Source organism: Trachymyrmex cornetzi, unplaced genomic scaffold, assembly GCF_001594075.2.
Source record: "Trachymyrmex cornetzi isolate Tcor2-1 unplaced genomic scaffold, Tcor1.1 scaffold367, whole genome shotgun sequence".
Lineage (NCBI taxonomy): Eukaryota > Metazoa > Arthropoda > Insecta > Hymenoptera > Formicidae > Trachymyrmex > Trachymyrmex cornetzi.
The window spans coordinates 5410-17922 of record NW_017298398.1 but is presented as its reverse complement, the minus strand read 5'-3'; the positions used below and the strand labels follow the sequence as shown (position 1 = coordinate 17922).

Sequence of the window (12513 nt, the reverse complement as noted above, 5' to 3'; positions counted from 1 at the left end):
CCCCCCGCCTCCACCGCCCACGAGGTCGTCCAGTAAATCCCAAAGAGGCAGCAAAACGTCGCTGCAAACATCGTCATCGAGGCCGTCTCCACCTGCCAGACAACTTACTACCTTGGATACCCAACTGGCAGTGCTCAGGAGAGAAATGGTATTCATCCGAAAATTGTTTTCACTCTTTTACTTCTTCGTTAACATCGCGTTCTCGTTATTTTGGTCGTAAAACGTATCTCTCGATGTTTCTCGATGTCTCGTGAAAATGATAGTTGCTGCGCAATATAGAACCGGTTTGCAGACTATCAGGATTTTGATTTTTTTTCTGATTTTCAACGTCTAGTTATATAACGACGTTAATTATTTATATACGATAAGATAGGAGATATATATGCAGAAAAAGAGAAAGAGAGAGAGAGAAAGATCGAATCTTTATGTTACAATTTCATTCCCCAAGAAAATTATAGTCTTTAAAGTAATGATACTCAATCATTTAATGATTTAGAGAGTAAGATAAAATTATTTTATTTTTTTAAGAACCTTTAGGCAAACGAAATGCAGAAATACGGACAATGATTAATTTATTTTGACACGAATAAAATACTCTTAATGTGCAATCTGGATGGAGAAATAAAACGTTTTAAGAGTTTTGCGGATGCGATTTTTAGTCTGAAGCAACTGATATATATAATGATTAGAAATAAATAATCAAAATCTCTTACGATTAGAAAATTATTTGACTATTGGATTGGATTTTACGGCACGTGTAGCAAGAGTACCACTCGACATGCGGTCAGCAAATTGTCGATGCGATTCAAATTGGTGCCTGAAATTGTACATCCCATAACGGCAGCCATTAACTCTAATAGAAACCATTAGTCATCTATCACGGCGCGAAACGTATTTACGAGCATGTGCAGGAAAATTCCACGCCTACGCGTGCAACAAGCACGTGCGATTTCAGAGTGGCCATCGAGATTCTTCCGCTGTCATCGATCGCGACGGAAGCTGTGCAAATTATTCGCGCGACTCTCATTTCTGTAAACCACACATTTGTGTACCATTTAAATTTTTTAAACATGACACAAAGTGTTTGCGTGTTTAAAATATTTTTTAAACTTTTATTCCACTCTAGTAGAAATGTATGCAGTTTTCCTATTCAGTTACTTTCTAATATTACTGTATTCTCATTAATTGTGCCAATACTGAGTAGGAAATGGACAAGAACTTGATAGAGTTTTATTCTGTCCATTTCACGAGCAGTTGGCTTACTCATTAATCAATTTAATATCCATTATTTGTTGTGTTTCTATGCAGTAAATGGATTCAGATTTTACGCAACTTTTGTATGCAGTAACTGCAAACAAAGCGTTACATCCTGATTGGGATCCTAAGCACTTTTCCTTCTCAGTTACTAGACAGAAGTTGGTGTAACTGTTTAGTAACTGCTCAAAAAATGAATGAAATTTCTACCAGGGCATCCATGTTGGCTTTGTGTCTATGATCTAGTTTGTATCGAAATCCTTAATTCAGTTTCACTTTGATACTTAGATAATTTTTCTCTTTGTTATATTTCATAATTTTTATTTCTTATTTTAGATAATATTTTTTACTGGTTTTCTAATTCTTGTTATATTATCTTTGTTATTTTTGTTTACAAATTTCTTTCGAATAGTTTCCTTTCCTGTCGTCTTTGATTTCTACTTGGAAGTATTCCTTATCTTTTGAACTTCAATCCTTGCCACTCCTTATCCTCGATATTCCGTCGCGTCAGTCCGATCACGTTCCGCGAACCTTCATTTTCCACTCGGTCGTCGTTGTCCACCTCTGTTGCTCTCCTGTCTGTTTCTCCCGATCCTTCCGCGTTTGTTTGGGCGACCCGGATGACCCGTTACCTCGAGGCCGCGATCGCGTGTGAGTAAATTGCGGCGCACGATGAGCGTGTATTTAATGCGTGGGATCATAAGCAGCGAGGGAAACCAGAGTATATCATACCGCGGTAGAGAAAGACAGGGCGCGCTTGTATCACTGAACCGTGCGGAGGCTCCGCTTTTTAATAGCTATATTACCTTGCAAGTTTGCTGCGCAAACATACTTCACATACCTACTGCTAGTTACACACCGTATTCATCTACGCCGATTAACAATTGAAATTCTAAGAGGCTTTGTGTTTATTTCAAATAAAATTACTACAATATCTCTTGGCGTACATCTCATTAGCAGCTCAACAATCCCATCATCGCGTCGACGACTAATGATTAAAATTCTAAAAGACTGTTTATTTCAAATAAAATTACTGCGACATCTTTTTGTGTACATCCCATTAGCAACTCAATTTTGTCGTCGCTTTGCAATTACATGGAAAGTATTTTGCTGAATTATCTAAAAATTTATGTGTAATAGATCTAAAAATAATTTTTTCAGACTATCAAAATAATGATGTGATAATTTCAAACATGATGAGCCATAGTATCTTATATAATTATTTCAATAGTCAAACAAAATTTATTCAGACTTGTATTTAGCTGAATTTTTGGAATATTTCAGCAAAACCGTTCTTTCCGTTAGAAATTTGAACGTCTTGTTGATTCAGCGATCGCTATATATTCGTTTCGTATAAAAATATTGTCGTATCATGCCGACCACGTTCGCGTGGCATTGCGGCAATCTTCCCGAAATTAACTGTAACGGGATCTCGAGTAGGATCTCTCCGAGGAGAAGAGCTCTCGTGATGAACTCTTGTTGGATCCCCGTTCGCGTCAACATCTCGACTCGCGCATCTAAGCTGGGCTAATAATTTAATAGTCAATCCAGACACGGGAAGCGAGTTCGCACAGCCGCTCCCACGCTACATTCCCTCAGGCATGATTCTACTCCTCTGTACCCCTTTTCCCTCGCCCGCTCCTTTTCACCTTCGTTCTCTCTTCTGCTCTTCGTCATCGTCCCTCTCCTAGCTTCGTTTCTCCTTCGTCGCGTTGTCCGCTCGCGTCTCTCATATTCTTCCCGTTCTCCTTTTCCACGTCTCTCCTATACAACTCCCTCTTCCTCAGTTCCCACGACCAAGCAGCCGCCAAGCTGCTTGGAAATGCGTCGTTTCAGTCCGTAAATCACGAGGTAACATTTACCTTGGAGACCGTATGGTAAAAGTGAATGCATTCCTCCAGCTTCTATATATCGAATCCTATGTGAAATTTCGCAGCAATCCACGGTGGCGATAATGATGAAAAGTCACGGGGTTACGGAAAATGATGATCGTAGAATCTCTTTAATAAATATCTAAAAGTCAATCTTTTATAGAATAAAATTTATGTAAGCAGTAACATTATACCTAAGTATTTTATATATTTATTTCTAATTGGAAATCGAGATTGCTGTAAAATTCCAGTTAACTTAGTTTCCAATGTCATAGAACAATAGGCCTCAAAGCGATAATTACGTGTACAAATATTTTACGTGTCTCTCGCAAACTCACTACAATACAATCTTTTTTTCATTCTCAATTTTCAGTGCATTACAATAATTATTTTCGCATTTGCAGTTTGGTCTACGGCAGCTCGATCTCTCGTTATTGTCGCAATTGTGGTCCTTGAACGAGTCGATCCAGGAGTTTCGACAGCTGCTGCAGGAACAGGAGGATCGAGCGCCTTCGCCGTCGCCCAGCAGCGAAGAGGGAGATGATATGTCTTATGGAGTGCATCCGCCTCCGCCACCGAGAAGACCGGCACCCACGCTGCATCACCGGCCGCCACGACCTCCCAGGCCACCCAGGCCATCAGCCAGTGACGAGTCGCCGTCGAGCGAGGAGTACGGGGCCGTTTGACGTATCGTCACCGAGAGGAAGAAGTACTCAAAAAGGTCTCGGTCCTCTCATCGCACCTAGAACGACGTTCCAGCGAACGCCAGTATCTCCGAAACACGAGAAAAAACCTCAGAGACTTTCGTGAAAATGAAAACTGCGACTATCAAAATCGGTGGTCAAGATTCGCGCGTGCACGCGCATCGTGATATTCGATTGCGAATTGCTGATTCCTAAGAAGTACCTGCAACGTCGCTTGCAGAACCATTCGAGATCGCGGTTCTTTAATTTGTGACCGGAATTGATGATCGAATCGGTCGGTTGGCTAAAAGATTATTTCGCGGTAGATTAGTCGTGGTCGCGCGTACGGTGCTATCTGCGTAACTATCCGGAGAAGTTGTCCGCTTTTCCCGTAGGCCGTCATTTAGAGAACTATTCGAGATTATCTGCGACCGCTACTTCAGCACGAAAGGATTGATGATTGAATCAAAACTCGACGGTGGAAGACCGCAGTAGTTCAGTCGCCAATACGCGAAGATTGTTTCATATATGCAAGATAATAATCACTTCTCACAGCCCGGAGAAGAGCATCGACTTGCCAATTTGCAATAATGACATTCCGCATATGTCGCGCTCTAAATAAGGAAGGACTCGATTGCCGCGAGCGAGAGAGCTGACTTCAGCTCGACGCGCCGCTCTCCTCTCTACTTGTGATAACGCTCGAAGGGGCCTTTGATTAATGATAATCGCACCCATTTGTGCGGATTAAGATTTCTCCGCGACTCCGCTCTGTCATAGAGCAATTGTAACAGATCCGAGCCCAAAGCACCGCGATTCTTTCGTGTTGTGATCCAAGAAAAGACGTGATTCTTTGGCATCACCAGCCGAGAAGCAGCGACTGGTGAATCCGAAAGAATCACAGTGTTCTTTTCTCTTCCATGTTTTTTAATACTGTTGCATACCCGTCGCAAAGCTTATCCTCGTTGCTGCCGTCGGGTTACCTGCGCAATTAGATCTGCCATACACGCGAAGAGGATGGACAAATTTAATATCTTTTAAAAGCAATATTTAACAGAATTTGTAAATGTTTGTTTTCTAGACTTACAGATATATACAACAAGCCTTATAGATATATAATATCTTACACCAAGTCTTCGCGTGTACGGCATCTTTGGGAAAACTAAAATTGTCAATGTTCCACGATGCCCTTTCGTGTAGATTAGTACTGTGTAAAGATATGTAAGACTATGTGCAAAATAAATGAGACTTAATTTAAATATACGCTGACTCGTAACAAGCGTTACGTAACTACAACCTTTTCTTGTATGCATCGTTGTTCTGACACAGATAGTTAGCAATCGACAATGCTGCACCTACTTGCATGTATGCAAATTGCATCTCGTTCCGATGCAGGGTGTGTGCGGAAATAAATAGTGCAATAGCAGGACAATGAGGACAAAGAAATTGCTGTACGATATTCTTACGTCATCCAAGATGCCGCAATAATTCGTATTATGCTTGTTTCGATTGCATACTAATTAAATTTTTTTTTTCTATTTAATCCTCAACATAGTATTAATTTTTAAATTATAAGATTTACATCTCAATATTTTTGCATACATAACATTTTTTAGTCAGTAAAAATTTTCTGATTGTTTACATTGTGAATTTGATTTACACGATTAGGTGGCATATTTTTTCTACTTGACTTTTATTTTTTTTTTCATGAATTACATAGTTGGCACTATTAAAGAAGAATTCTCTTATAAACTTTCATATGAAGAAATTTGTCGATGAACGCTGCGATTCGAGCATTTCCTCCGCTCAGTCTCTATTATATATATTTTTTTTATATACATTCACAATTCATACATGTTGCTCCTCAGTACCGTCGTCAACGCTTTACGCATACACAAACGAAAAACACTGGCAAAGGCGAAGCAGCCAGAGCTAAATTATCTCGAAACATGTCATATAGGCAACGTAAGATTTTTTTAAACTAATTTTTAAATATCTTTTTCAAAATTGTTTATAAGAACATTATAAAAACGAATTATCTTACATAAAGGACAATACCGAATACGTACACAAGATAAATATCACAAATTTATCAATAAAAAAGACTCCTCTATTCATTTATATAAAGAAAAGTGCATACGTCATCGACGAATTAACATGATTTGAAGACTTGACATAAAAAATGTGTCACGTCCCAGAAAGTTTTTTTTCTTTCAAAAATTCCCATTAGTGCTTAAAAGCTAGTAACAAACTGTAATTGCTGTATGAGCAAATTTATGATATGCAAAATGAATACGAAGAACATTCTTTTAGTGTCTTCTCGGACAAATGTATATTACTTTTGATTCTTTTTTGTTTTTTTCTTTTATCTTATTTTTGGTATATTTGGCTGACTTTTCCATTTTTTTGTCCTGTCTTCGTGTATTCTCAACAATTCATCCGCGGGGACACATCCATACAGAAAAAAGCTTAATTTGCCCGTTTTTCAAACGGTTCTGCGTCGTTGCATTGATCGTGTGATTCGTTAGCGTAAACGTCTACTTTAATACTAGAACTACCGATGATTAATTTCTACCATTTAAATATTTTATAGTATACATATCTTTGAAAAAGCATGAAGGGAAAAAATAAATTGATCAATTTAGATCTCGATTTTTACAAATTGCAATAATAAAAATAACGAGAAACTGAAAAAAATGCATTGTCATAAATAATTAAAAAAAAAAAAGATTACAAACTAGTCGTTTTGACTACGTTGATAGTTCCAGTGTTAAAGTCTGCTTTAATACGCGGGATAATTTCTGAATGTGTTATTTCGGAATGATGTGCAATAGAGAAGCATGCAATGTCTACAAAAACAAAAAATCGGAAACGAAGAATCGTTTCCGTTACCTGTAGCCCCTTTGGGAATTATTGACGTGATTTAAGAAGAAGTTGATCTCTATTGAATTGATCTCATGTAGTGAACATAACACATAGAGAACGTCGTCTAATATACGTAGAAAGTTTCTCTCTAATCGTACATTTATGAAAGATCGTTTAAAGAAAGTCTCACGATCCCTTCCGGATCCACTTGTGAAAGCTCACGCGTTTTTATTTCCATTTAAAAATATACCGACGCGCGATTCACGCTTGATACGCGGATATATGTCACAAAGTGGGCACGCATCATGATTAAATGAGTACATTAAACACGTTACACGGGATATTTCTTAAGTGTTGCCTAAAATTTTAGAAAATCTTTATTAATTTTAGAAATTAATTTTTTTTTAGGTAAGTTTTAGATTTTAGGAACTGGTATTTTTTCTTTATCATTTTGTGAAGAAAAATTTATATGAATCTTAATAGCCTCTCATATCTCAAAAGCCTCGAGTCAGAAATACGAGTGATTATACAAATTTTGTAAAATTATTTTTCCTTTCTAAATAGAAACTTCTGTATAAAAAGAGGTTTCTTTTTCAAACGTGCTTTAAGATTTGATTCTGTTGACATATAAGTTCGGAGCAGTAATGTATTGTAAATCTTAAATCCCATTTGTACCTCATTGCTTTTTTACAAAGCGGCAACCAAAAATATGAAAAGTGAAGGTAATATTGTCTATTTGTTGACTCGAGTTTGGAAAAAATCTTTTCTTATTTATGAGCTATTAAAAGTTATTAAAAGCTTAATTAAAAGCAATAACCATATAAAATTTTTAACACCCTTTGAGATTACATGTTCAATTTTTCTTTGTAAAATGACTTAAAAAATCAACTCTTAAAATATTAGTACTCAAGAAATATTCTGTATAAGTGCTATGAGATAATCTTCTCATGGAGTAGTAACGCCACTTTACGAGATACTCGAGCAATATATCGAATTACTTCCTACACATTCATAAAAATGCTTTCATACTTTTGAGCTGCGCATCTTCCATCAGGTAGATATCTCCTTTCTTTCTTCATTAATAAAAATATTTTTCCCTTATACGTATAAACGTTACTTCATTGTTATTTCATTACTCTGATTGTGAGTATTAACCAAATAGTTTCAGAAGAAATTAGCTTAATGCACGAGATACTCTTCGGGGAATTGAAACAATCCACAGCTTACGAGACAGATGAATTATTATTTCTGAGAAATGCAATACGTATATATTATTATTGTTCCAAGATATTTGTATATGGAAGATGCCCAAGGAACATTTCGCGAAAATTTGCAACGGATCCGAGAGAGTCGGTGGACCATTTGTACGATACATACATCGTACAATTTGTAAATGTGCACCGTGCCCTTTACAACGGCACTAAAAATGCATATACATTTAATTTCCATTTTAAACAGATTTTTGAACAATCACGAAAAAACAATCAGCGTCCCGCTGCTTTCTTCTCTAGAGAAATTTCTAACGCCCTCTCTCTCTCTCTCTCTCTCTCTCTCTCTCTCTCTCTCTCTCTCGCTTTCTCGCTCTCTCGTACGCACGCACACTTTGTACTGATCTTCAACCATGATAACGATTAAATCACATTGAAGTCTAACATTATTAGGTATAGTTACCTTAACAATGAACTTACTGACTAATACTTAATGATACTAATAATAAATATATGTTGCCTTCTTCGGCGACTTTTTGAAGAGAACAGTGACGCTCCAAAAATTTGGAAAATAAAAAATTTATTCTTCTGGATGGATATTTCTCCGTTATTTTGTTTGACGCTCTTACATCCAGTTTGATATTTTATTCTAGTTATCTCATTGTCTGTTTTTCGATCGACATTTTTTCTTCGTATACCTAATTTACTAAATCAATAAGTCCACTATATAAAAAAGATAAAAATGTCGAGTAATAAATTACTACGTAAAATATTCAGGTTTTTAGGCTGAATTAAAGATCTTCTAACTTGCTAAATAATTGTAGAAATAATATGACAAATGAAAGTAGCAGCGCGATTGTTGGAATGCAAAATTTTAATATAGTATATAGCCATCGCGTTACAAATTCTTTGAAAAATTTATACTGTGATAGCTATTATATATTAAAATGTGTTGGATTTCAATTAACAATCACATTGTTACTCTCATTTGTCATATTATTTCTACGTTTATTATCGAGAGTTCTGTATTTCAGTTTATTTGTGCTAAATAATTCTATTACATACTAAAAATGAAAATATTGTGAAAAATCGTCCGTTTTACTAAAAATTAATAAAAATTGAAAACGAACATAAAAATTATTGACTAAAATATATATGATAGTTATATCAACACCCTGTATTTTATATACATCCAAAAAAACTCAAATATTGTTAAAAAAATAAAATACACATAAAATAACTCAATTGTGACACATTTTATTACATACTTTCAAAAAAATATTTTAGAAGTGTAAAATTAAAGTATAAAAATGCATTAATAACCTATCGCAATTTCTACTTTTCCTTTTCCGAAATTGGTTTTATATAATTGTGATTATGCATGATTGCATTTTAAAGAAGATAAGCGAATCTTGTAAATTCGCAACGAAATTTAAGTTAATTAAATTCATGATTTAATTTTAAGAACAAACAATTAAAACTCATCGGTCATAAAATAATATATGAAATAAGAAAAAATACATCTACAGTAATTCGACTAATAATCGAATCTTCTAAACAATAAATAATGTATTAATAAAACATGGTCGCTGATTATATCTGGATTTATCGATAATTCATTAATTCCTTCGTTACTGTTTTCGAGACTATTTTTCTTAACGATGTACTGTCGATCGATTGTGTAATCATTTAATTATTCACAACACATAGCATATAATTCTCTTTCTTCGTTTTGGTTCAATATCTTACTGTTTCATTTATGATGAAGAATAAAGATCTAAAAATAGCTGAGCTACGTGAGCATTTCGTGTGTCCATCCAATGAGGAGGTACAATAAATTACACAATAAAATTACATATGGTACAATTACGTATGGTACAATTTGAAAATAACATAAATAACAATGAAAATATAAATTGTTAATCGGAAAAGATAAAAATCGCATATTATTTGAACGAATGTTATAGAATATAGACATACTAAAATCATAAATTACAACTCTTGTTTTTAGAGTAAAATTGAGCGTCGATATAAAGCGATTTCGCGATGTGGGCGAAATTTTTAGCAGGAGAAATATTTTCTCGCTGATTAGACATGCACGAAGTGAAAAGAATCTGAAAGCGAAAATAAGCTTTCGTACGAACGTCTATTTCAGGAACGATTGATACGTGTGTAATGTATGTATATGTGTACATGGAATTGAACATGTACGATACAATGAGCGGCTTCACGCGCGCCCAAAAATATTAACTTTCACCTCACATCGTCAATTACTATTTTCACCAATAAGACTTTCCCTTCCCGTTTCTGGCAAAAAATTTATGCCTAGAGCAATTTTTGGTGGTTCAAAAATCCCGCCACACGCTGCAAATGTAAAAGTTACGATAGCTTTCATTCATTTTTGATGGAATCACCGTGACAGCGGGTGCTGGTCACACATGACCCAAACAAAAATCTCGCCATCTGACGTTTCCATTAAATCACGAGGACAACGCATTTGCGATCCTGAAGCGTCAACCAAACATAATAGCGTTCCTCGGCATCGGGTCCATATGATGCTCCAGCTTTACTAAGCGAACATAATTACGGCCATAATCCGTGAACGCCATTCTACCGTCCCAATGAAGGGCTATACCCAATGGACGGTCCATTTCCTCCTGACCAGGCTTATAGGAATAGATCAACGAACCCACCGAGTTAAACGCCTTGATTGAATTGTGACGAGAGTCTGCGACTAGAATACTACCGTCGTCGGCAGCAATAATGCCCTGAGGCCTCTGAAACGTGGGGGTGTTCTCCTCGTTCTGTCCATCACCGGTTTCTCCATCTTGCCTCTTGCCTTTCGATTCTTTTTCACATTTAAGTATGCGCATTTCTACCATGTTATAGTCAATTATCAATACGTGGTGGTTGTTGAAGTCCGTGACAATCAACTTGCCCTCGTTATTGAAGCAAATACCGCGCGGCGAGTCAAGATACCTCAATAGATGCGGTTGGCCGCCGAACATGCGTAGAGGAATACCCTCAGGACTAAATAGCTGGACACGATGATTTCTCGTGTCTGTAACTGCAATTTCGCAAGCTGAGTTTACTGCCACGTCCCACGGGTAGCAGAATTGGCCCTGTTTCTCGCCGTGCTCACCGAAGGCTCTCAGGAATTCACCCTCCACTGTCAGAATCTGAAACATACGTAATGCCATCGGTTGTAGCTTACACGTTCGAATGACAATCTAAATACAACGTTTGAAAAGATATTATATGAGAAGATCATGCATAAACAATCACCCAACAAACACTGACTAACGGTAATATAATTGTTAATTATAGTTTCTCAACAAAACTGTAATATAACATATGCGTATAATTAACAGTTACATTACTGTTAATTTGTGTTTGCTGGGATGTAATACGTCACCAACCTGGACGCGATGGTTGTCCTTATCGACCACGATGAGGCGACGTCTGGCATCGATGGCAATTCCGGCTGGACGATTAAATTGGCAAGGGCCGTTGCCGTAGGTCCCGAATTTTCTGACGAGCGTGCCGTCTTCGCGATAGATTTGTATGCGATTATTGGATCTATCGCTGATTATAATGTTACCTTCGTTGTCGCAAATTAATCCCCACGGACGGCAAAGATTGTCAGGATTGTTCTCACCAAAGTAGCCAAGGATTATAACATCCGTGCTCTTAACTTGCAACTCGTGTTTTCGGTTAGGCAAACAGATATTATGATCGTAGTCAGTTATCGGACGACCGCGCGGAATCGGTTGCATCATTTGCTCGTTTATACCGTACGGGAAGTACGATTGCAACGATTTGTAATCGCGATTCGGTAGACGATCTCCGATCGTGCCCGGGCCGTTCACTAAAACGTTTCCCCCGTTGGCGATCACGGACAGCACGTTGTTATCGGAACTCCTGAAGGAGATCCAGTTCTCATCTCGGAGTGACCGAGCCTTTGTCTTCCGACTTTGACGAATCTGCCAAATCTATAAAATTTAAGAAATGTCTTTGTAAATTCACGATTGAGGAGTAACTACCCTTACGGAAAAAACTCTGAAAATTTCAGTGTTTACACTCAAACATGGAGTATATATACACTCAAAGATTGAGCGTTCACAACGTTCACACTCAAGTTTGAGTTTACACACTAAACATCTAAAGGTTACCCTCAACACTTGGGTACGACACACAATAAATGAGCGTAAACCCTAAACCTTTGAGTGTCTTCAAAATTGAGTATATAAACTTAACAGTTATTTGAGTTTTAATATCCATGATTAAGATAAATGCCAAAATATTGAATATAGACGCCCATCCTAAACCTTTGAGTGTCTTCAAAATTGAGTATATAAACTTAACAGTTATATTTGAGTTTTAATATCCATGATTAAGATAAATGCCAAAATATTGAATGTAGACGCCCACAAATATTTGAATACTTAAAAATAATGGCATTTACAATTTAATATTTGTTCTGAAATTTTAATTTGTTTTGAAATTTTTATTTGCTTTTATTTGTTTTGAAATTTTTATTTGTTTTTGAAAAGAAAATATGTCACAAAAGCAACCAATCAGCTTTATCCTGCGTTATTCCGAATAGCGCTAATTGTTTCAATGGGCGCATTCAGC

At 36.6% G+C, this 12513-nt stretch overlaps 1 protein-coding gene across 1 annotated transcript in view; it reads right to left on the bottom strand.

Annotated features, from left to right (window-relative positions):
• Positions 1 to 10010: 10010 nt before the first annotated feature.
• Positions 10011 to 12513, bottom strand: part of LOC108763545 (E3 ubiquitin-protein ligase TRIM71) — a 6502-nt gene continuing 3999 nt past the window's right edge. The window contains exons 5-6 of the mRNA XM_018511284.1: positions 11298 to 11870; positions 10011 to 11057 (exon numbers count right to left, since the gene is read on the bottom strand). Of these exons, the coding sequence (XP_018366786.1) occupies positions 10392 to 11057; positions 11298 to 11870 (1239 nt within the window). The 3' untranslated portion in view covers positions 10011 to 10391. The remainder of the gene's footprint in view (positions 11058 to 11297; positions 11871 to 12513) is intronic.